Consider the following 27,340-nt stretch of genomic DNA (forward strand, 5'->3'; position numbering starts at 1 on the left):
CGGATATATGATTTATAAATATTTTCTCCCATTCTGTAGGTTTTCTTTTCACTTTCTTGATAGTGTTCTTTGATGCACAACAGTTTAAATTTTGATGGAGTCCAATTTATCTATTTTTTTCTTTCGTTGCTTGTGCTTTTGGTGTCATATCTAAGAATCCACTGCCAAATCTAAAGTCATGAATATTTACCCCTAGGGACTTCCCTGGCGGTCCAGCAGTTAATACTCTCTGCTTCCAACCCGCAGGGGATGCGGGTTCGATCCCAGGTCAGGAAACTAACATCCCACATGCCGCACGGTGTGGCCAAATAAATAAATAAATAAAATTCACAAAGGAATTGTTAAAAAAAAAAAATTTACCCCTAAGACAGTTTTATAGTTTTAGTACTTACATTTACGTCTTCAATATATTTTTTGTATATGGTGTGAGGCAGGTGTTCAATTTGAAATACTCTTGAAATAAAAAGACCCTATATGCCTCATTCAGTAAACAAATTCTTATTCTCTCAGGTACTAGACTTAATAACCTTATTCTACTAGTGATAGCTTCTAACTAAAAAATCCTAATGACTATGTTGATACTTCCTAAGTATAAGCAACCCTAAAAAAGGCACACATCACTGGGTCCTACAAACAGATGAAAAAATAAAGGCTCAGAGGCTTCAATCCTGTAAATACCTGGGGTTAAGATATGATTCCAAGTCTGTTAGACTCCAAAGCCAGTACCACAATACCAAACTGCCCTCTTTGTTGCAGAGAAGCCACACAAGCGCCCTGTCCCTACTCAAGTTGTAGCAATTTCTTTTCAAGTTTAGAGATAACCTTGCTTTCTCAAGAAGGTACACTTGAATGTTGAGCTCTTGACCTTAGTCTTTACTGCTGCTATAGCTGACCCCTGCATTTGAAGTGTTAGCCTGGTTTCCTCAACACTTTTACATAGAAGGCAAAAGTACTCATATAAAAATATGCTTGGGGCTTCCCTGGTGGCGCAGTGGTTAAGAATCTGCCTACCAATGCAGGGGACACAGGATCGAGCCCTAGTCCGGGAAGATCCCACATGCCGCAGAGCAACTAAGCCTGTGCACCACAACTACTGAGCCCACCTGCTGCAACCACTGAAGGCCGCATGCCTAGAGCCCATGCTCCACAACAAGAGAAGCCACAGCAATAAGAAGCCCATGCACTGCAATGAAGAGCAGCCCCTGCTCGCCTCAACTAGAGAAAGCCCACGCTCAGCAATGAAGACCCAACATAGCCAAAAATAAATAAATTAAAAAAAAAAAAGCTTGGCAGTGCCCCCACCACCCTGAGACTTCAAGGGAAGAATTAATACTGAGAAAAATCCTTAAACCATAAACTCCTACTTAGGATATAGAAATAAAGGGTCTACAACCATTATATTTTTATGAACAAAATTCCTCAATCTATGAGGTACTGAATAATTTAGAGACCTTAGAAAAACAGTCACTTGTCTAGCTCCTACTAATACTTGTGCATAATATTTATAGCACAATCTTTTTCTTTAACAGCTGGCATTTTTATTTAAGCAGTTTGACAATATATATATATAGAATTTTTAAATAATTCGTATTTTCTGACCCATGAATTAAAATTTGGAAATCTATTCTGAGGGAATCATCTGCATTTAGACAAGATCATAAGACAAAGATATTTTATCAAAGCATTATTTATAATAATGAAAATTTTAAACAACCCAGTGTTTAAATACAGAATGAAATACTATGCAGAAATTCAAAATAAAGACTGAAAGGAAATACACCAAAATGTTAACTGTAATTGGGGTAGGGGAATTAGGCGGGTGGTTATTTTTGGATGATTATCTTTCTATGTTGCAAATTTTTTTCAATGAGCATAGACTAGTCTTACAATTTAAAAAATTATTTTAATATTGAGACACCCCTAATGAAATAACAGATCTGGGCAATGATCATCAATGACTATTAGCTGAAAGCTGGGCTTTCTGATGGATGGATTAGGCTGATCCCACTAGTCAATCTTAACATCATAAAAGAAAGACAACCAGACAGTATGTTTCTCACAATCTGATGCAGTATGAAATATATAATACCACCTATGAGCTACTCTTTTGTCAAAAAAAAAATCTAAACTGAATCTGATCAAGCCTCAAATCAAAATAGAAGTTTCCAGGGGCTTCCCTGGTGGTGCAGTGGTTGAGAGTCCACCTGCTGATGCAGGGGACACGGGTTCGTGCCCCGGTCTGGGAAGATCCCACATGCCGCAGAGCGGCTGGGCCCGTGAGCCATGGCTGCTAAGCCTGTGTGTCCGGAGCCTGTGATCTGCAACGGGAGAGGCCACAACAGTGAGAGACCCGCGTACCGCAAAAAAAAAAAAAAAAAAATAGAAGTTTCCAGAAATTATAGTTTAGAACAGGAGACCATGGGCAGCGGAGTCGAGATGGCGGAGTAAGAGGACGCAGAGTTCACGTTTCCTCACAACTAGGGCACCTACCAGGTGCTGGTGGGGGACCCTGGACACCTAAGAGGATGGGAGGAACCTCTGTGTGACCAGGTAGGATGTGGTAGGGAGAGGGGGTAGAAGTGGAGGTCAGACGGGGCTGGTGTTCCTGAGGGGCAGCTGGAGGAGGGGAGGGGTTCCCGTGTCCGGAGAAGCCCACCCATGTGAGAGGAACAGCAGGGACAGGGCGAGACCTTCGGGGTATCAGAGAAGAATTCAGCCAGCGTTTCCCCTGCCCGCTCAGGCCCCAGCGAGCGTGCTGGGATCCTGGGCCTGAACCTCTGCCCTCTGGGGCCCCCTCCGGCCATGCTGAGCCTAAGCCCCATCCCCGCCACCCCCCAGGGCCTTTTCCAGTTGTGCAGGTCCTGAGCCTAGGCCCCGCATCCCCCGCCAAGGCCTTTTCTGGCTGCACAGGTCCTAAGCCTAAGCCCCCTCCCCTGCAACCCCCAATGCCAAGGCCTTTTCTGGCTTTTTTTTTTTTTTTTTGCTGTTGTGGTTCTGTTATGCCTTGTTATTGTTGTTTCATTTATATATATTTTTCTAATATATTTTTTATTTTTCTAGTTTTACTTTATTTTTTATTCTTTGTTATTGTTCTACTCCTTTTTGTTTGTTGCCTTTTTTTTTTTTTTCCATGTGGCTTGCAGGATCCTGGTTCCCAGGCCAGGGGTCAGGCCTGAGCTTCTGTGGTGGGAGCACCAAGTCCAACTGCTGGACTAACAGAGAACCTCAGAACCCAGGGAATACTAATCGGTGTGAGGTCTCCTGGAGTTCCTCATCTCAGTACCAAGACCCGGCTCTACCCAACTGCCTGCAAACTCCAGTGCCGGATGCCTCAGGCCAAACAACCAGCAAGACAGGAACACAGCCACGCCCATCAAAAATAAAAAAGAAAGAGACAACAAAAAAATATGTTACAGATGAAGGAATAAGGTAAAAACCTATGAGACCAAATAAATGAAGAGGAAATACTCAACCTACCTGAAAAAGAATTAAGAGTCATGATAGTAAAGATGATCCAAAATCTCAGAAATAGAATGGAGGCATGGATCAAGAAAACACAAGAAATGTTTAACAAGAACCTAGAAGAAATAAAGAACAAACAGTGATGGGGACTTCCCTGGTGGCGCAGTGGTTGGGACTTCGCCTGCCAACGCAGGGGACATGGGTTTGAGCCCTGGTCCGGGAAGATCCCACATGCCACAGAGCAACTAAGCTCATGCACCACAACTACTGAGCGTGAGCTCTGGAGCCCACGAGCCACCACTACTGAGCCCACGTGCCACAACTACTGAAGCCCGCATGCCTAGAGCTTGTGCTCTGCAACAAGAGAAGCCACCACAATAAGAAGCCTGCGCACCACAATGAAGAATAGCCCTCACTCGCCACAACTAGAGAAAGCCCGTGCGCAGCAACGAAGACCCAACGCAACGAAAAATAAATAAATAAATAAATAAATAAATTTTAAAAGAACAAACAGTGATAAATAACACAATAACTGAAATGGAAAATACACTAGGAGGAATCGATAGCAGAATAACTGAAACAGAAGAACAAATAAGTGAGCTGAAGATAGAATGGTGGAAATAACTGCTGAGGAGCAGAATAAAGAAAAAACAATGAAAAGAAATGAGGACAGTCTCAGAGACCTCTGGGACAACATTAAACACACCAACATTCGAACTATAGGGTCCCAGAAGCCGAAGAGAAAGAGAAAGGGTCTGAGAAAATATTTGAAGAGATTATAGTTGAAAACTTCCCTATCATGGGAAAAGAAATAGTCACCCAAGTCCAGGAAGTGCAGAGAGCCCCAAACAGGATAAACCCAAGGAGAAGAACACCAAGACACATATTAATCAAACTAACAACAATTAGGTTCAAAGAAAAAATATTAGAAGCAGCAAGGAAAAAGCAATAACATACAAGGAAATCACCATAAGGTTATCAGCTGATTTTTCATCAGAAACTCTGAGGGCCACAAGGGAGTGGAATGATATATTTAAAGTGATGAAAGGAAAAAACCTACAACCAAATACCAACATTACTCTACCCAGCAAGGATCTCATTCAGATTTGATGGAGAAATAAAAAGCTTTACAGACAAGCAAAAGCTAAGAGAATTCAGCACCACCAAATCAGCTTTACAACAAATGCTAAAGGAACTTCTATAGGTGGGAAACACAAGAGAAGAAAAAGACTCACGAAAACAAACGCCAAACAATTAAGAAAACGGTAACAGAAACATACATCTAGATAATTATGTTCAGTGTAAATGGATTAAATGCTCCAACCAAGACACAGGCTCGCTGAATGGACACAAAAACAAAACCCGTATGTATGCTGTCTACAAGAGACCCACTTCAGACATAGGGACACATACAGACTGCAAGTGAAGGGATGGAAAAAGATATTCCATGCAAATGGACATCAAAAGAAAGCTGGAGTAGCAATACTCAACCCAGATAAAATAGACTTTAAAATAAAGACTGTTACAAGAAATAAGGAAGGACACTACATAATGATCAAGGGATTAATCAGAAGAAGATGTAACAATTATGAAGATTTATGCACCCAACATAGGAGCAGCTCAATACATAAGGCAAATACTAACAGCCATAAAAGGGGAAATCAATAGTAACACAATAATAGTGGGGGACTTTAACACCCCACTCACACCAATGGATAGATCACCCAGACAGAAAATAAATAAGGAAACACAAGCTTTAAATGACACAATAGTCCAGATAGATTTAATTGATATTTATAGGACATTCCACCCATAAATGACAGAATACACTTTCATCTCAAGTGCACATGGAACATTCTCCAGGACAGATCACATCTTAGGTCACAAATCCAGCCTTGGAAAATTTAAGAAAACTGAAATTGTATCAAGCATCTTTTCCAACCACAAGGCTATGAGATTAGAAATCAATTACAGGAGGGTTTCCCTGGTGGCACAGTGGTTGGGAATCCACCTGCCAATGCAGGGGACACGGGTTCAAGTCCTGGTCCAGAAAGGTCCCACATGCTGAGGAGCAACTAAGCCCGTGTGCCACAACTACTGAGCCTGCACTCTAAGGCCTGCATGCCACAACTACTGAAGCCTGTGTGCCTAGAGTCCGTGCTCCACAACAAGAGAAGCCACTACAATGAGAAGCCTGTGCACCACAAAGAAGAGTAGGCCCTCGCTCATGGCAACTAAAGAAAGCCCGCGCACAGCAACAAAGACTCAATACAGCCAAATATAAATAAATTAAAATAAATAAGTTAAAAAGAAAACAATACCAAGGGCATTTAAAAGAAAAATCAGGGCTTCCCTGGTGGTGCAGTGGTTAAGAGTCCGCCTGCCGATGCAGGGGACACAAGTTCGTGCCCCGGTCTGGGAGGATCCCACATGCCGCGGAGCAGCTGGGCCCATGAGCCATGGCCACTGAGCCTGCATGTCCGGAGCCTGTGCTCCACAACGAGAGACGACGCAGCAGTGAGAGGCCTGTGTTCCACAAAAAAAAAAAAAAAGAAAGAAAAAAAAAGAAAAATCAATTACAGGAAAAACACTATAAAAAACACCAACACATGGAGGCTAAACAATATGCTAATAAACAACCAAGGTATCACTGAAGAAATCAAAGAGGAAATCAAAAAACACACAGAAACAAATGACAACAAAAACACGACAACCCTAAACCTATGGGACACCGCAAAAGCAGTTCTAAGAGGGAAGTTTATAGCAATTCAATCTCACCTCAAGAAACAAGAAAAATCTCAAATAAACAATCTAACCTTATACCTAAAGCAACTAGAGAAAGAAGAACAAAAAACCCCAAAGTTAGTAGAAGGAAAGAAATCATAAAGGTCAGAGCGGAAATAAATAAAATAGAAACGAAGAAAACAATAGCAAAGATCAATAAAATTGGTTCTTTGAGAAGATAAAATTGATAAACATTTAGCCAGACTCAACAAGAAAAAAGGGAGAGGACTCAAATCAATAAAATTAGAAATGAAAAAGGAGACATTACAACTGATACCAAAGAAGTACAAAGGATCATAAGAGACTACTACAAGCAACTATATGCCAATAAAAATGGACAACCTGGAAGAAACAGACACATTCTTGGAAAGGTATAACTTTCCAAGACTGAACCAGGAAGAATTAGAAAATATAAACAGACTAATCACAAGTAATGAAATTGAAACTGTAATTAAAAATTTTCCAGCAAACAAAAGTCCAGGACCAGATGGCTTCACAGGCCAATTCTATCAAACATTTAGAGAAGAGCTAACACCTATCCTCCTCAAACTCTTCCAAAAAAATTGCAGAGGGAGGAACACTCCCAAACACATTCTGCGAGGCCACCATCACCCTGATACCAAAGCCAGACAAAGATATGACAAGAAAATTACAGACCAGTATCACTGATAAACACAGATGCAAAAATCCTGAACAAAATATTAGCAAACAGAATCCAACAGCACATTAAAAGGATCATACACCATGATCAAGTGGGGTTCACCCCAGGAATAAAAGGATTCTTCAATACACACAAATCAATCAATGTGATAAACCATATTAACGAATTGAAGGAGAAAGCCCATATGATCATCCCAATAGATGCAGGAAAAGCTTTTGACAAAATTCAATACCGATTTATGATAAAAACTCTCCAGAAAGTGGGCACAGAGAGAACCTACCTCAACATAATAAAAGCCATATACGACAAACACATAGCAAGCATCATTCTCAATGGTGAAAAACTGAAAGCATTTCCTCTAAGATCAGGAACAAGATAAGGATGTCCACTCTCACCACATTATTCAACACAGTATTGGAAGTCCTAGCCAAGGCAATCAGAGAAGAAAAAGAAATAAAAAGAATCCAAATTGAAAAAGAAGTAAAGCTGTCACTGTCTGCAGATGACATGATACTATACTTAGAAAATCCTAAAGATGCCACCAGAAAACTACCAAATCACTGAATTTGGTAAAGTTGTAGGATACAAAATTAATGCACAGAAATCTCTTGCATTCCTATACACTAACAATGATGGATCAGAAGGAGAAATTAAGGAAACAATCCCATTTACCAATGCAACAAAAAGAATAAAACACCTAGGAATAAACCCACCTAAGGAGGCAAAAGACCTATACTCAGAAAACTATAAAACACTGATAAAAGAAATCAAAGATGACACAAACACATGGAGAGATATACCATATTCTTGGATTGGAAGAATCAATATTGTGAAAATGACTATACTACCCAAAGCAATCTACAGATTCAATGCAATCCCTATCAAATTACCAGTGGCATTTTTCACAGAATTAGAACAAAAAATTTTACAATTTGTATGGAAACACAAAAGGCCCTGAATAGCCAAAACAATCTTGAGAAAGAAAAACAGAGCTAGAGGAATCAGGCTCCCTGACTTCAGACTATACTACAAAGCTGCAGTAATCAAGACAGTATGGTACTAGCACAAAAACAGAAATATAGATCAATGGTACAGGATAGAAAGCCCAGAGATAAACCTACAGACCTATGGTCACCAAATCTATGAGAAAGGAGGCAAGAATATACAGTGGAGGGACTTCCCTAGTGGGGCAGTGGTTAAGAATCCACCTGTGAATGCAGGGGGACACGGGTGTGATCCCTGGTCTGGGAAGATCCCACATGCCGTGGAGCAACTAAGCCTGTGAGCTACAACTACTGAGCCTGTGCTCTAGAGCCTGTGAACCACAACTACTGAGGCCGTGAGCCACAACTACTGAAGCCCACATGCCTAGAGCCCGTGCTCCACAACAAGAGATGACACTGCAATAAGAAGCCCGCGCACAGCAATGAAGAGTAGAGAAAGCCCGCGCGCAGCAACAAAGACCCAATGTACCAAAAATAACTCAATTAATTAATTTTTAAAAAATATTTTTAAAAAAGAATATACAGTGGAGAAAAGACAGTCTCTTCAATAAGTGTTATTGGGATAACTGGACAGCTACATGCAAAAGAATGAAATTAGAACACACCCTAACACCATACAGAAAAGTAAACTCAAAATGGACTGAAGATCTAAATGCAAGTCCAGACACTATAAAACTCTTAGAGGAAAACATATGAGAAACACTCTTTGACATAAATCACAAGATCTTTTTTGACCCACCTCCTAATGAAAATAAAAACAAAAATAAACAAATGGGACCTAATCAAACTTAAAAGCTTTTGCACAGCAAAGGAAACCATAAACAAGACAAAAAAGACAACCCTCAGAATGGGAGAAAATATTTGCAAACGAAGCAACTGACAAAGGATTAATCTCCAAGTTACACAAACAGCTCGTGCAGCTCAATATCAAAAAAAAGCAAAGAACCCAGTCAAAACATGGGCAGAAGACCTAAATAGACGTTTCTCCAAAGAAGACATACAGGTGGCCAACAAATACATGAAAAGATGTTCAACATCCCTAATTACTAGAGAAATGCAAATCAAAACTACAATGAGGTATCACTTCACACCGGTCAGAATGGCCATCAACAGAAAATCTACAAACAATAAATACTGGAGAGGGTGTGAAGAAAAGGGAACCCTCTTACGCTGTTGGTGGGAATGTAAATTGATACAGCCACTGTGAAGAGCAGTACGGATGTTCCTTAAAAAACTAAAAATAGAACTACCATATAACCCAGCAATCCCACTCCTGGGCATATACCCTCAGAAAACCGTAATTCAAAGAGACACCTGTAGGGGCTTCCCTGGTGGTGCAGTGGCTAAGAATCTGCCTGCCAATGCAGGGGACACAGGTTTGAGTCCTGGTCTGGGAAGATCCCACATGCCGCGGAGCAACTAAGCCCATGCGCCACAACTACTGAGCCTGTGCTCTAGAGTCCGTGCTCCTAGAGCCCGTGTGCCTAGAGCCTGTGCTCCACAACAAGAGAAGCCACCACAATGAGAAGCCCGCGCACTGCAACAAAGAGTAGCCCCCACTCGCCGCAACCAGAGAAAACCCATGTGCTGCAACGAAGACCTAAACACAGCCAAATATAAATAAATAAATTAAATTAAAAAAAAAAAGACACATGTATCCCAATGTTCACTGCAGCACTATTTACAATAGCCAGGATATGGAACAAACCTAAATGTCCATCAACAGATGAATAAAGAAGATGTGGTACATATATACAATGGAATATTCTCAGCCATAAAAGGAATGAAATTGGGTCATTTGTAGAGATATGGATGGACCTAGAGTCTGTCATACAGAGTGAAGTTAAGAAAGAGAAAAACATATCATATATTAATGCATATATGTGGAATCTAGAAAAATAGTGCAGATGAACCTATTTGCAGGGCAGGAATAGAGATGCAGATGTAGAGAACAGATGTGTGGACACAGGGTTGGAGGGTGGGATGAATTGGGAGATTAGGTTTGACATAAATACACTACCATGTGTAAAATAGATAGCTAGTGGGAACCTGTGTTATAGCACAGGGAGCTCAGCTCAGTGCTGTATGATGACCTAGATGGGAGGGATTGAGGGGGGTGGGGTGGGAGGGAGGTTCAAAAGGGAGAGGATATATGTATACATATAGCTGATCCACTTCATTGTACAGCAGAAACGAACACAACATTTTAAAGCAATTATACACCAAAAAAAAAAAAAAAAGAACAGAAGACCATGCTAAAGATAGAATAGGGATACAATCAGCAAAATTCAGGAGGGAAATTCTGAAAGACAAAAAGCCAATCTTTTAACAAATAAACTATAAAGAAAACAAAGAGATAAGGATAACAGATTAAAAGAAACTTGAAAGACTTCAACCAAATGAAACACATAAACCTTGTTTGGACCCTGATTTGAACAAACCATTAAGAAAGAAATTATGATATGACTGGGGAAAGAGAGATGCTGACTGGTGTGACAATGGTACTGTGGCTGTATTTTTTTAAAAATAGTCCTTATCTTTTAATATTACAATATTTAATAATATGCCTGAAAATTGCTTCAAAAAATCTAGTGGGAGGTGGATGTGAGGAATGTTATACATAAAAAAAGACTGGTCATATGTTGGTAATTGCTGAAGCTGGAAAACAGGTTCATAGGGATTCATTATACTGTTAAACAATAAAAATAAAAAACAGTCTCAAAACAAACCTGCTGTTCAAAGCTAACTACAGGCAACATCACAGATATTGTGGATTCAGTTCCAAACAAGTGCAATGAAGCAAATATCGTGATAAAGTGAGCCACACAAATTTTCTGGTTTCCCAATGCATATGAAGGTTATATCTACACTATACTGTAATCTTTTTTTTTTTTTTTTTTTGTGGTACACGGGCCTCTTACTGTTGTGGCCTCTCCCATGGCGGAGCACAGGCTCCGGACACGCAGGCTCAGCGACCATGGCTCACGGGCCTAGCCGCTCCACGGCATGTGGGATCTTCCCGGACCGGGGCACGAACCCGTGTCCCCTGCATCAGCAGGCAGACTCTCAACCACTGCGCCACCAGGGAAGCCCTGTAATCTTTTTTTTTTTTTAATTTATATTGGTGTATAGTTGATTTACAGTGTTGTGTTACTTTCAGGTGTACAGCAAAGTGAATCAGTTATACATATACCCACTCTTTTTTAGATTCTTTTCCCATATAGGCCATTACAGAGTACTGAGTAGAGTTCCCTGTGCTATACAGTAGGTTCTTAGTATACTATAGTTTTTTAAGCGTGCAACAGCATTATGTCTAAAAAAAAAAATGTACATACCTTAATTAAAAATACTTTATTGCTGAAAAATGCTAACCATCATCTGAGTCTTCAGTGAGTTATAGTAGTAACATCAAAGATCACTGATCACAGATCACCATAACAAATACAAGAATGAAAATCTTTGAAATATTGCCAAGAATTACCAAAATGTGAAACAGAGACATGAAGTGAGCAAAGGCTATTGGAAAAATGGTGCTGATAGACTTGCTCGACAAAGGATTACCACACATATTTAATTTGTAGAAAAACACAATAAAACATAGTGCAACGAAACAAGGTATGCATGTAAATAAAACCAAAAAAGTAAGGAAAAGATACACATCAAACTGTTAACAGTGGCTTGAACTGGACCAAATCATGGGTGAGTTTTTTCTGAGTAAAATTTTCCAATGTAAGAAACCAATGTTACCTCAATTAAAAAAAATTTTTTTCCCACTTAAATCTTCTACAATGAAGATGTACTGCTTTAAAAAAAATTGTTAGAAGGCAAAATAGCATAATGATTAAGAGTGGAACCTGTGGATAAATGGTAAAATTCCAGGACTGAAGCAGGAAAAGTCAAAGCAACCTCACAACTTCTTGTACTAAAAAGTAAGGAAGTGCTCAAAAAACTGACGGGCACATGACAAAAAGTTACAGAAGACACCTGAAGGGACTTTCACCGGTCAAATGTGGACAACAAAATGACTACTAGAAAGAATGAATTATGACACATTAAATTTTAAAAAATGAATCCATACCACATTAAAAAAATTAATGGGAAAGGGAAAAGTTTCTTTCTACAGAAGAATGTCAGCTAATTAATGCAGAAGAATGGCAGGAATACAAAAATCACCATTTACTATAATAATAACAATTAATTTAAGCAAGACTCACAAATGGATGCTAAAACCATGGGTGAATGCCTGTTAGGGAACAGGATGTTCATACAGCCTTAAAGTATTACCCCACAGATGACATACTGATTACAAAGGGAAAAGGTACATTTGCAGAAGGAAATCTGGTAGACATTACCTTAGAGGATCAAATTTAACAACCCCCATAGCACAAACTGATATCATTTGCCCCCTGATGTGATGTGTTACGGATTGAATATTTGTGTTACCCCAACACTCATATGTTGAAATTCTAACCTCCAGTGTGATGGTATTAGAATATGGGCCTTTGGGTAGTGATTAGGTCAAGAGGGTCTGCCTTCATGAATGGGATTAGCGCCATTATAAGGGACTGAAGAGGCCAGAGCTCTCTCCTTCCACTACATGAGGACACAGCAAGATGTCAGAAGTCTGCAACCCAGAAGAGGGCTATCACCAGAACCCAACCATGCTGGCATCCTGATCACAGACTTACAGACTCCAAAACTGTGAGAAATAAATTTCCATTGTTTATAAGCCACTCAATCTATGGTACTTTGTTAGAGCAGTCCAAACTGACAAAGGCATGATGCATTTAGAAGAATACCACACTCTCTTTGTTATTATTTCTTGCCAAAAATGTTCTGACCTAAATCGAATCATAAGAAAACATCAGACAAATCCAAAGTGACTAATATTCTGGGAGGAAAAACCAGAGAGGAAAAACCCCATATTCTGTGAATAAATTCTGCCCAGGTCTCTGGCTGACTCCAGAACCACTCTTGCACTAGACAGACTCCAGTTAAAGATAAAGAACCAAACTGAGATATGGACTGCTTCCCTAAACAAGAGTGTGTAGCTTGATTCCAACCCAGTTAACTGTCTGATGAAACAAAATATAATATTTTTCTGAGGAATAAAACACACACTAGAATATCCACAATATAACATTCACAATGTCCAGGATACAATCCAAAATTACTTAACATACAAAGAGAATGGGAAAATGTGACCTGTTTTCAATTTATAGGGGTAAACAATTTGAATGACTGCAGATTTCTTATCAGAAACTGTGGAGGTCAGAAGATAGTGGAACAAAATCTTTAAATTGCTAAAAGGGAAAAACCTATCAACCCAAAATTCTATATTCAGTGAAAATATCCTTCAAGAATGATGATGAGGTACTCAATACATGTTTGTTGGATTGAGTGTTTTGGAACTAAATTGCACAGATCAAATTAATGATATTTGAACAGAACAGTGCACAATGAACAGGATTTCAGAAATGCAGATGGAGACTAAATGGATATCAGAGGTGTAGTTTTTGAAAGAAATATAGCAGCATTTGATAATTCAGAAGATATTGATCCTAAGAAGTTCCACTTGAATGACTGACAAAACCAATATAATATTAACAGAACTGAGAAAATCAGAAAGAAAAGCTAGATAAGGAGGTAAAAGATGAATTCTGATCTGATTGGTTCTCTTTGAAAACCAAGCTCAGCAATTAACTTTTGGGAAAAAGTCGTATTTTTGATTTCATACTAATTATAAAATAGCATTTGCTTAATTCATTTATCTTAACCATGGAATGGTTAAGGCAAAGATTAAGAAATAAGTGAAAGATTTAAAAACCAGACACAATAAAGATGTTAAAAAAAACCCAAAAATTAAAATAAAAAAAAGACAAAGAAAATTTGTATATAAACTTTAAAAAAAAGAATGATGATGAAATCAGACATTTTTCAGATAATAAAATTATTAAGGAAGTTTGTAACCAGCAGACCCACCCTGTAAGAAATGCTAAAGGCAATTCTTCAGGCTGAAGGGGATGATACTACACAGACTCAGATCATCAGGAAGAACTGAAGAGTATCAAAAATGGTAAATATCTAGTAAAGAACATTTTCCTCTTAATTTCTTTACAATCCACAGCAACTATTTAAAACTATAACATTGTTTTATGGGATTTATAATATACGTAGATGTACATGTGATATATGACAACTACAGCATAAAGGAGAAGGTAGTAAATGTACCTATACAATTGTAAGATTTCTATACTTTTCATAAAGTGGTATTAACTCTAAGTAGACTGTAAAAGCCTACCTTGCCCCAACAGTGGCCACTAAAAATAGAAGTATAGCTTCAAAAAATAAAGGGCAAAAAAGGCAATTCTACAGCATATTCAAATAATCAAAATAAGTCAGAAAAGAAAAAACAAAACAAAAGGGACAAAAATTTAAAAATTAAATGGTAGCCCTAAACCCAATCACATCAATAATTAAATGATTAACTAAATTTTCCAATTAAAAATTAGAGATTGTCAGAATGGGTAAAAAGCATGACTCAACAGTATGTTGTCTACAAGACACACACTTCAAAATAAAAACACAAATATGGGGCTTCCCGGGTGGCGCAGTGGTTGGGAGTCCGCCTGCCAATGCAGGGGACACAGGTTCGAGCCCTGGTCCGGGAGGATCCCACATGCCGTGGAGTGGCTAAGCCCGTGCGCCACAACTACTAAGCCTGTGCTCTAGAGTCTGCGAGCCACAACTACTGAAGCCCGTATGCCTAGAGCCCGTGCTCCGCAACAAGAGAGGCCACCGCACTGAGAAGCCCGCGTACTGCACTGAAGAGTAGCCCCCGCTAGCTGCAGCTGGAGAGAGCCCACGTGCAGCAACAAAGACACAATGCAGCCAAAAATAAATAAATTTAAAAAACAAAACAAAAAAACACAAATATGTTAAAAGTGAATGTATGGAAAAAGATATACCAGACAAGCAGTAGGCATAAAGAGCTGAAATGGCTAGAACTAGGTCTAGTTGTTCTATCAGATAAAATACACTTCAAGAAAAAGAATATTACCAGAAACAAAGTTGGAAACTAAACAACATACTTACAAGTTGGCTCTAAAATTTATATGGAAATGCAAAAGACTAGAACATCCACAGTAATCTTTATAAAGGACAAAGCGAACTACCTAGTAGCCTGCAAAGCCTAAAATATTTACTAGCTGTCTCTTAAAAAAGCCTGTCAACTTTTGCTTTAAAGGAGTACATTTTCGAAGGACCTACCTGCATAGCACTATGTTAAGATGCTGTGGAGAGAATAAAAACAATTGTGACACAGTTACTGTTACTGAGCTTATAGGTATTAATCATGAATGTTTCAGTCTTAAAAAGGAACACTTGGAACTTCCCTGGTGGTCCAGTGGTTAAGACACTGCGTTTCCACTGCAGGGGGCACAGGTTCGATCCCTGGTTGGGAACTAAGATTCCCGCATGCCGCGCAGTGCAGCCAAAAAATATGGGGGAAAAAAAAAAAGGAACACTTTTGGGTTTGATTCTCCTATAATTAAGAGTGCCTGAGATATTAGCATTAAAAATGCTCTGGAATGTGTGAACCTTGTTTGGATCCTGACTGTAACAAACCAACTGTAAAAACCAATTATGAGACTCAAGGAGATTTACACAGACCAGATATTTGATGATATTAATTTTTTCAGTATGATAATATTATAGTTAGGGTTTTATTAAAAAAGAGACCTTATCTTTCAGGGATACTGAGGAAAATAATGAAATGGTATCTAGGATCTGATTTGAAATAATCCAGGGAGTGGGAGTTATGAATGGAATACAGATGAAACAACAGTGACCATGAGTTGATAAATGGATGGCACATGGGGGTTTCAAGGCACTAATATTCCTTCAATTTTTATGTCTGAAATGTTCTTGTAATTAAAATAAAATAAACTCACACAAAGTCCTTTTGCAAGACAATAATCAAAGTTAAATTGGCCATTGTCTTTTGAAGAAACTGGTATGAAAGACAGGTGGCACAGATAAAAGGACCTGGAAAAAACCCTAATAATAATAAAAACCCTAAGAGGCTTCTAAAGACTATTAATGACAATCAAATCCAGTGGTCACATATTATCATCACAGCCTAAATTAAGATAATACTCAATGAGTTCCATATGCAGAAAAAAACTAAATTTCTCTGAATTTTACTAGTTGCTGCTTTATCAAGGTTCCTATGAAAGTGAAATGGATGACAGTGGAGCATAACAGAAATATATGAGCTCTTTAAAATGTTTTATAATATGTACAAAAGAATATATATGCAAATCAATCATCCAACTTAAAAAGTAGACTATTATCAAAACTTAGTAGCTAACTGTGCTTCTTCCTGATCCCATCCTCTGCCTCCACCCACCCCCACCAAGAAGCTTTTATTCTCAAAATTATCATTACTTTATTACATAAAACCACAGTTTTACTACAAATTCTTAAAATAATACATTAACTACCATACTGGTATTCAGTATTCTGAAACTTTTTTTTAAATCTCAATATTTCATGGATGATTCTTTGGAGTACAAGCTTTTGAATTAAAGCTGGTTGTGTAGCTGGTTGTGAGTTCTTGCCACTTATTAGGTATGTGACCTTGGGGAAATTATTTTCCCATCAAGCCTCAGCTTCCTACTTCAAAAGACTATTGTGAGAATTAAAACAGAATATACAAAAAGTACAGCTCCTGGTATATAGCAGGTGCTCATAAATGGTAGCTATACTAGGTATGATTTACAAAGATTTGGCAAATTAAATCCTTTTACTTAATGGGAAAAAAAATCCATCTTGCTATCAAGTGCTTCCTTTATATTAAGCCATTAGAAAACTCCTTAGTAACAAGTCTGTGAATGGTCAGTCTCCACACCACCAGAAGTAATTCTCATCATCGTCTGATCCTTTGACTTCGCACACATGTTTTCACAGAGATGACTTATGTCGGTCACATCAACTCTTGTTCACCAGGAAACAGTGTGAATCCATCAAACTTTTCTTCTCGGTAACTGAAAAGCTGACAAGGTCAATTCTGATGAGATCAGATTTCATGTCTGCATTCAGGGGTGAAGGATTATTAGTACTCTGCCTTCCTAAAACTGACTGAAGCTTATATAGTCTCCTCATACTTTCCCCTACTGTGTGTGTCCCCACCTCTGCACAAGGGAAGGCAGACAGAACACAGCAATGAAGAAAAATGACTGACTCTGGAGTCAGGCATACTTGGGCTCGGGCCCTGGCTCTGCTGCTTAACTATCTGATGCTGGCCAAGTACTAAACCTCCCTGATGCCAGATTCTCCATGGATAAAATGGAGATAACAATAACACTTATCCTCTAAGATACTTATAGTCCTGACTGTTGCTCTGTGATAGTTATAATGGAGATGACTGATCTAATATTAATTCCTTGAACTTTCGTCTTTCTTAAAATGCTCTAGATGCCTGGATTGAAACATGTGACTAAATCATGAAGTGAGAGAACTTCTCTTAAGTAGTTTTTAGCTGTTAATATTCCTTCAACACATAATGCTTTGGTTAGTATTCCAGTGTTAATAAGAGCTATTTTATTTTTTCAAGGAAGGAATAAGCACACCTAGCAGGGAAAAAACCTGCTAAAAGAAATCCCGAGGCCTGGCTCTTTAGCAGCAAGGCATAACGATTAGGCATAACAAAGTCAAGGTTAAGAGGAACAAAATGGGAAGAGTGAAGACACTGAGGACTCAAGTAGACATGGATTGCAGTCAGACTGCCATTTTCACATGCCATATCATACAGTAACCTTATTAATGCATCATAGTGGAGCTAATACAAGGAAATGTTCCACAGAAAGGCTAAACAAAAATTATCAGAAGACAACTCAGATGACAGGGGTGGAGGGATGGGACAGGACCACACAGTTCTGCTACATTATTAATACAAGAGGAGAGAGTTACAAGCAGTGGAACATCACAAGTCTGGAGTGGAGGTACTTGGTCTAAGGATTCATCCAGTGGCTAAGAGTTATGATATATTTCTATGTCAGTAGGCATTCAAATAAGATGATGGCCTCTACAGAAACACCAAACAGTCTGGGGTCAAGTCTATCAAAGAAGAATCCACTTTAGATATACCACTTTGGGCATCCAGCTCCTGCTGACCCCTGTACCAGGCCACCACCTCTTCCCACCTCTTAGCTTCCTCCTCTCATTATCAACAGCAATGAATTCTTTATCCTTTCTCCTTGCTGCCCACCCACCCTCCTCTCCTCCCCAGTTCTGCATGGATTCCAATACTTTCTTCCCCATATCAGTGCCACTGCTATTCACACCGATTAGATCCTTCTGCAGGATCAGCACTGCTTCTGCTTTAAGAAATGGCTTTGGCTGTTCAAGCACAAGAATGGGCTTGCTGTGCCAGGCTGCATAAAACTGGAACCTTGGTAAGAACTGTTGGGTGGGTGGAAAAAACCTGGAAAGCACCTTTGAAGCAAAGGGAAAATATAATTTGTAAAGAACTTATATAAATTGATAAGAAAAGTACTAAGAACCCAATAGATACTTGGGAAAGTTCAGAGAACAATTTCTCAAAAAAGAAATACAAATTGGCTTTTTTAAAAAAGAAAAAAAACTCAACTTTACTAGTCAAAGAAATATAAAATATAATGAAATATCACTGTTTATCTACTGAATATACCATGCTTTAAAAACAAAAAAAGAAAAAGTAATATTCCTCAGTATTTGTAATGGTGTGGTGAAAGGAACACTCTCACGTGCTACCAGTGAGAATTTAAATGAGTATAACCTTTCCAGAAAGCAATCTTAAAACTTTATACATATAATCCAGTAATTTCACTTTTTGTAGTCTGGTTTAAAGAAAAAAATCAGAAATTCAGAAAATTTATACTTTACAAGGCTTGTTGCTATTTTAGATGCATATCTTCAATAAAGGGGGGGGGGAAGCGTTAAAAACCCATACCTGATACTAGGGGAACATTTAAATAAGAATCTGTCCTTTTTCTCACCAATCAGTAATAATCCCTTCCATCTCTGTGAGTGCTTAGTGCCTCTATTTTAGCACTATATTTTAGCACTAAATATGACTTGTATCATATTTAGTCGTTCCCAAGTCTGTCTCACTGGACTGTGAATTCCCTGAATACAAATTTGGGGTCCCATTCAGCTCTGTATCATATACCTTTATTACCTTGTGAGCACTCCCAGCACCTAACACAATACTTCATTAACAGCAGGACATGAAAATTTTTAAGTTGAATCACTGTAAGAAGCAAATTAATCAATGATTTCAAAGATGTTAAATTTTTTACACATAAAGACATGAACACTAAATTCATAACTGACCTAATTCTACCACAATTTGGAATAAACTCAATTCCATGAGATTATAGGAATGAGTTATTAGATTGCAGCAGTCACAATCTACAGCCATACCCCTTTATTCTTTGTTCTTCTTCCTGCCTGGAACACAGATGTAAGGTCTAGAGATGTTAACAGCCATCTTGAAACAATAAGTCAAGAAGCTACAAGTACAGGACTGTAGAGCCAAAAGAGAAAAGCTTAGGTTCTCATTACATCACTGAGCCACTGCCTCACTCTAGACATCTGGATATGTGAGAAAAAGAAACCTTACATGTTAAACCCATTTAATAATTAATTACATTAATTAAAATGGTGTTTTCTGTTATTAGGAGTGATAGAATTTTCTGATAGATACTAATAGGGTTTTCCATTATTTGTTCTGACTTATATAAAATGATACATAACCATCCACTTGGTAAGAGTGACTAAAGCAGGGGTGGACACTTTAAATAAAGACAATCAGAGTCTTTCTCTAGACTGACTTGTGGTCTCAGGAGAAAGAACTCCTTCTTTCCATTAAAGACTAAAAGCCTATGGCTGCTGGCAGACACTTTGCTTGCCCCTTAAAAAAAAAAAAAAAAAAAAAAAGCCTATCTATTGAATAGAGACAAATGGAGCCGAAAGATGGAGAGACACACCATCTCAGCTCCTAGATCCTGCTCTGCCTAAAGCCTATCCCAGGCTTCCCAATTATTATGAAAACTAACCTCTCTTTTTTGCTTCAGATTGCTTGAATTGTTTTTCCAACACCTGAACCCAAAAGAGTCCTACTACTGGAGTAAACACGTAAATATTTATTTTACAAGTTGAAAAAAACTTTGCCCTGTATTAACCCATATAACTCAAGTTATGTTTGTCATTCTCCAATTGCCTACTATTTATTTTCATAATGCCCATACTACAACCACACTGAATGGCATGCTCTTTCTTGTAGAGCATGTTTCTTCATGTTTTTCTATTTACGTGAGTTTTGCCTACTGCTATTTTACATTAATGTCCTTCTTTCTAAATCTCTAATCACGTTTCTTCTGAAACACCACAGGAATTTATCTTTATGCCCCTTAGTCATTTTCACCTTGCATTACAGTTATTCATGTGTATGCCTTTTATCTATCCAATTGCACTGTAATCTCACTTTGTTTGGATCTGTATATCTTCCCACAGGTCAGTCTGTCTCCATAATCCATGTTATTTCTACTAAACTTATGCTACTTCCCAATTGTTAATACCTCAGTAGTTAGGTGTCAATAGTGATATACTTAATCCTCCTGGGTACCACAAAAGCCACATTAATACAAGTGAGAAGACTGAATGGGGTACAAATTACATTCAGGTAGGCAAATACAGATATATAAAACAGAAAAAGTCAACTCTGTCTAATTTAAGAAATTTGTTACTTAGAGATGATTGGGTCTTCTGATTTTTGCTGACTCACCCAAGTCAAGCCTATTCTAGGTCCCAGTCCTTCTCTGATAGCTCTCAGGCAAATCTCTATCAAGAGATTTGATACCTCTACCCACCTACTTACCCACCGTTATGTTTCCAAGAAATATCCATGGAGAGAAAATCCACTCCTGGCAATATCCACACCTCTGTATCTAGGCCCAAAGTGTATACAGTTAATGCCTTCAGCTTTCCTAACTCTGCTATGATCTATTTCTCACTAAACTTATTCTTAGCACTTTGACTCTAATGCCTTTCCTTGCCTTTCATCTTTCCCTTAGCTCTAGCTGGCTGGTGGCTTATCCTTTACGTATTGTATTAGCACACAGAAACACAGACTTCAAAATGACTACACAGGCAAGAAAAATATTCAATAATAACAGTAGCTACCATTTATTGAATATCTAAAACAATCTAGACACAGTGCTGGGTGCTTTATCTCTGATTCCCATGACAATCCTAATGATGTTAGACTAATTTTACAAATGAGGCACCTGATCCTCAAAGAGTAAGATAATTTGTCAAGCATTACCCAGCTGACAAGTATTACAGCTGAAATTTAAGTTCAGATCTACCTAGTTCCAAAGCCTATGTTTCTCCCACTCTATCTTATTACCAAAAATAAAACGTTGGCTGTTCTCCCAGCTTCCACCCTTGTCACCCAACAATCTATTCACACAGCAGCCAGAGTGATCCCTTGTTCAACTATTAATTCATTTTTTGCTCAAACCCCTCCAATGTTTCCTCCTTTAAAAGCTAAAGTCCTCACTAATGGCCTAAGAGCCCTATGTGATCTGTCTACCTGTCCCCTCCCCAATTACCTCTCTGGTCTCACTGTTAATCTCTCCCTCACTTACTCTACTGCAGCTGCACTGGCTTCTTTGTCATTCCCCATATACGCCAAGCCTGCTCACCTCAGGGTCTTTGAACTTACTGTTCCCTCTGCCCGTAACACTCTCCTCTCCACTCAAAATTCTCTTAACTTATTCCCTCACTTCCTTTAGGTCTCTGTTCAAATGGCACCTTCTCAATGGAAACTTCCACACCACCTATTTTAAACTGCCACCTCCTGACCTCAATACTCCCTATTCCCCTCTTCCTCTTGATTTCTTTTTTTCCTCTAAAATACTTATCAACGTGACATATTATATGTTTACTTGTTTTTTGTAATAGTATCCCACTACTAGAATATAAGCTCTCTGAGAACATGGACTCTGTATATTCTGTTCACTATATCTGGCATGTAGTAGGCATTTAATAAGTATTTACTAGATGTGTAAATGAAGACCTTTATTCTTCCTCGGTGTTTAAATGAAAATGGTCTCAAAGACATTTTCCAAAAAGCAAATGCAAAGGCAACCTGCTTTTGTTCCAGTCTAGATTACTTTAGCAAATCATCTCCCTTCAAACAATGCCTTTAAAGGACACTCCCTCTAATTTTTCCACAGTTGTGAACAGATAGTCATGTCATTGAGCAACAAACTGAGCAGACTGAGCCAACTTAACCAGAGTGTAGTATTATAATAAAATAAAACTTACAGCAAAGTTAACCAGACACATTTAATGATATGCATAATTGTTATTGTGCTGCACGGTAACTAGGCATAAATGGTAGACACTTCATGTAAATGACTCTAATTACTATTTCTTTTACACAGCCAAACAAGCATGTCTAGGATCAGATTCAGGGGAAAACAGGAAGGAGGGGAAAGCTGAAAACTTAGCTCTGGGAGGGAAGTCCTCCCTCTTATTCTATCCCCTTAGGCATTGGGCTAATGGTCTCCCAGACTGGGTTATGTGTAACTCTTTCCCCTCCATTGTGGGAAAGGCTTCCTTTTACCAAAGATTAAAATATTAGGCTGTGGGGCTTCCCTGGTGGCACAGTGGTTGAGAGTCCGCCTGCCGATGCAGGGGACATGCGTTCATGCCCCAGTCTGGGAAGATTCCACATGCCGCAGAGTGGCTGGGGCCGTAAGCCATGGCTGCTGAGCCTGCGCGTCCGGAGCCTGTGCTCCGCAATGGGAGAGGCCACAACAGTGAGAGGCCCGCGTAACACAAAAAAAAGGCTGTGGACGGCCCTCTGTCTTCAGTCATAAAGCTGAGAGGAACCAGAACAATCACTACTATCCCTGGCAAGGAAGATGGGGCAGGAAACTGGTGGAGAAACCAAATAAAGACAGCAAATTTACCAAAAACCCACTATATGCCAGGCACACTAGTAGGTGTTTCACATAATTCATCCAACTATCAATACTTCCCCCACCCCACGTAGAGCCCCAAGCTCTGTCTGCAGGAAAGTAGAGGAGTAAGCAGAGAGTGGGACAGTTCCAGTGAGGACTCCCTGCTCCAAACTTGTCCGTAAGGCCTAAAATGTCACATTCTCAGAAAGGGTAATTTAGGTACGCTAACACTATTAGGAAGATTAAGTGGAAGCTGTCATTTAGTGGCTGTTTCCCTTGCTTCCTATCTTATCTAACCCATAAGAGGATAAAGGACCCCCTACTTTCCTATGGGTTTGTCCAAACCTATCCAGCTCAGGCTAAGCCCACCCTTCTCTGGGGACAGCGACATGCAGGATCCCCAGGGATCAGGGATCGAACCCATGCCCTCTGCAATGGAAGCACAGAGTCTTAACCACTGGACCACCAGGGAAGTCCCTGAACTAATTTTTAAAACAAATTTCCTCATAAAAAATAAACTGTGACAGTCATTCAGGATACAGCAGACATCTTTGGATGGAGGTCTGAGACATTTGGATCAGGGCTACAAGACATACAGTGCCAAGAAAATAAGGACTTCCAATTGTATCAGAAAACACACTTATATCTATAATATTTTAAAGAGTCCTCAAGACCCAGAGTGTAAATCCAACTGAGTAGCATCACACAGGATCACTGACACTTGGCCTAACGGATTAAAGAGAACTTGAAAGGCTTGTCCTAAATGGATAACAATGCAAGTCTCAGTCTACTTTGCCCTCCTGACGGTGTCAGCCTCTCAACAAGTTCAATGAGAAAAACCTGGTTCTGGTGGTATAAGTCTGCATTAGGTTTCTGAGAAAACTCAGAAACAAGCCTGAATGAAGTATTTGGGGCTGTGAGTTGCTCCACCTCACCCCTGTAAGGAAGAACAAGCTTAAAAGCAAATATTATATAGCTGAAAGATGTCTGACAGAGATGAATACCAAAGCTTCCTGTTTAAGCACAAACTATCAGCGTTCAGTCTGGGAGATATCAGTAGGAGCTACTCTATACTCTTTACCTTTTGATTCTGACTGGAAGAAGGTCATCTATTCCTAGAGCTCAATGGGGATTCAGTTTCTCAAACTCATTTATTTCTGGACCTCAGTGCTGAGTGCATTGTTGACTCAGTAACTAATACCAGTTGGGTAAGGTGTTTGGCGAGATAGACAAAATAGTCTCTCCCTTCTCTGGTCACCAAAGGCCCAGCCCTAGAATTCTTTCAGTCACTGGAACTCTCCACTAAAAATCAAACTAAAGAGCTATGTCAAGGTAAAACTGCATCTAAAATCCTAGACCTACAGTGCTCTTCTATTAAAGGAGTTGACCAGATTTATGTCTTCAACTTTCATTGTATTTAAAAGACTACAATGCTATTCATAAAAACCCTTTAAAATGATGACAAAATCTTTGACCTAGTAATACCACTACTGGGAATTCCACAGATCAAAGTTCTTAAGTACTTACTATGTTGTGCTGAACACTTAAAATATCTCCTTCCACCTCACAAAAACCAAATAAGGTCATTTCTACTGTTTGACAGACACATGAAGGGAAGCCTGGAAACTAGCACAGGCTCACAGACTAGTAATTGACAGAGGTGGGACTCAATCTCAGACTGATTGGACTCCAGAGCCCATCTTTTTTTACTATCACCCAAACTAAAAATACATCCTTAGAAAATAACCCCAAAATACAGCAATAATTTTAGGCATAAAAAGCTCACTGTCATATAAGTATAACATGGCAACTTGAAGCATTCTAAACACACAACAATTAAATAAATGGAGGCAATCTGGATTACAGAATATTATATAAGCATTAAAAATATTTTTACACATAACTTATAGTGACATGGAGAAATTTTTATGCTGTAAGTAGAAAAAAACAAAACAGAATTTTACATACAGTCAGATCTCAACTATGTAAAAAATATACCTGCACATAGAAAGATCTAAATTTACTGATAAATAAAAAAAGGCAAATTGCAGAATTACACACATGTGGCATGGTCTCATTTATGTAAATAATTCCTGACTCATTTCAAGTACTCAATAAATGTAAGCCATTATTATTATTCATACTACAATGAACAGGTACTACTTTACAATCAGAAAAATCAACAAATTTATTTAAATTTTAAGTTTAGGTACTTCCTTATTTAATTAATAAGAAGTGTATAACTTCAGAAAAATTAAATAACATGTGCCTTTCTTTCCTGGAAATCTTAATGTATAAAACACCTCACAATAATACAATTTCAGATTAAATATCTCTAAGTTATGGGAACCAAGTAGCACTGAGAAAAATGTTGCAACACTTCTAAATCATCTAAGTTATGGTTACATTCAACATGTTAGACCACAGAGTTGTGCAGATTCTATTATATTTAGAGTTTAAAGTCATAAACAGAAAGGCAAGATCAGGGGTGGTATTTCAAGGGCTGTGATGAACAAGCAGATTCTCTTGCCCAATATGTCACACTGCACGAAAACCAAGGCCTTTTGTGTACTCTTCGAGAGAGAACCAACACCTCCAGGGTGATGCAGCAGAGACATGTAGGACATTAATGGTAATTAGTGATTTTTTTTTTTTTTTTTCAGTACGCAGGCCTCTCACTGCTGTGGCCTCCCCCGCTGCGGAGCAGAGGCTCCGGACGCGCAGACTCAGCGGCCATGGCCCACGGGCCCAGCCGCTCCGTGGCCTGTGGGATCCTCCCGAACCAGGGCACGAACCCACGTCCCCTGCATCAGCAGGCGGACCCCCAACCACTGCACCACCAGGGAAGCCCGAAATTAGTGATATTTTTCAGCTGTTAACTATCTTTAGGTAGAATTCACACACACACACACACACACACACACACACACACACACACGGGATTTAATCTGAATGAAAAACGGGCAACTCTAAAACTTAGTTCCTCAAGTTCCATAGGAGTTTCAGTATTTGAATATATAAATTGAAATTCAAGGTCTATGGGATAACAATGATCTCTGGCCTGCCTATAGCAAAGAATAAGTGTGAAACATTGAAAGATGAAAGATTTTTCCCTTCCCCTTGTCCTGAGGTATGTGCAACAAAATAGTATAAAGTAATAACGAACGTGAAAAGCACTAGATAATTAGCTAGATTAAAAAAAAAAACAAACTTTAGCATTGAAGAGGAGTTGTCTGTTGCACTGTACCGTATAGGATTACAAAACCACCACACAGTTGAAGAAAGGAATCTGGCTTTACCTGTATCTTGACCCATCAGCCCATTGCAGTACATGGCATGTCGCTCGATCTTTGTGGGTGGGAAGCCTTGGTCACATAGTGGGCAGGATACCTGGGTACTAGATGAGAAGGTAGTAGTAGGTATTTCCTTCTCAGCATCTTCCCTGTTATCAACCTGAAGAACCTGAAGAACATGACAAATGGCAATTGTACTAGCTTTACTTTATAAAGTATCTTTTCCCAAAAAGAACTGCAAGACTCCATCCTATATTCCACTTACTTTCAATGAGGTGATACCAATCAGTTTGCCAAATTCAGGACAGCAGATTGGGAGATACACTAATATAGTTAATATTTATTTATTATACTGAATAATACTTATTCAGTGCCTGCCTACTATGTGCTAAGCACTCTGTATGTGATACTCATTTAAACCTCATGATAATCTTACAAAGGTACAAACACACTCTTTTTACACTTGAGAAAAGTGTTGTCCAAAACAGTAAAGTAACTTGCCCAAAGTTACAGAATAAATAAGTGGCAGAGGTGAAATTCAAACCAAGGACTATTTGGCTCCAAAACCTGACAGCATTCCTCTCTATCACACTACAAGGTGCTGTCCTCGTTGGGTCAGTATGCTGTGTCTTCGGTGTTTCAGTTTGTATTATCAACAGCATCTTAAAGACACTTTTTCAGGGACTTCCCTGGTAGCACAGTGGTTAAGAATCCGCCTGCCAGTGCAGGGGACACGGGTTTGAGCCCTGGTCCAGGAAGATCCTACATGCCACAGAGCAACTAAGCCCGTGAGCCACAACTACTGAGCCCACGTGCCACAGCTACTGAAGCCTGCACGCCTAGAGCCTGTGCTCCGCAACAAGAGAAGCCACCGCAATGAGAAGCCCGCACACCACAATGAAGAGTAGCCCCTGCTCGCCGCAACTTAGAGAAAGCCCATGCGCAGCAACTAAGACCCAATGCAGCCAAAAGTAAATAAAATAAATAAATAATTTTTTTAAAAAGAGACACTTTTTCAATCTCACAAAAGAACTGTAAAGGCAGTCAAAAGGTACAAACTCCTAACTGTAACATAAATAAGTACTAGGGCTGTAATGTACAGTGTGATAATATAATTAA

General features: G+C 39.0%; 1 protein-coding gene across 6 annotated transcripts in view; it reads right to left on the bottom strand.

Annotated features, from left to right (window-relative positions):
* The window catches only part of UIMC1 (ubiquitin interaction motif containing 1), a 138,442-nt gene that overhangs the window by 14,358 nt on the left and 96,744 nt on the right, over positions 1-27,340 (bottom strand). For all 6 annotated transcript variants that reach the window (XM_060144302.1, XM_060144297.1, XM_060144298.1 and 3 more), the window contains one exon: positions 26,228-26,390. In XM_060144302.1, the coding sequence (XP_060000285.1) occupies positions 26,228-26,390 (163 nt within the window). The remainder of the gene's footprint in view (positions 1-26,227; positions 26,391-27,340) is intronic.

The sequence above is a fragment of the Lagenorhynchus albirostris genome, chromosome 3, assembly GCF_949774975.1.
Source record: "Lagenorhynchus albirostris chromosome 3, mLagAlb1.1, whole genome shotgun sequence".
Taxonomy (NCBI): Eukaryota; Metazoa; Chordata; class Mammalia; order Artiodactyla; family Delphinidae; genus Lagenorhynchus; species Lagenorhynchus albirostris.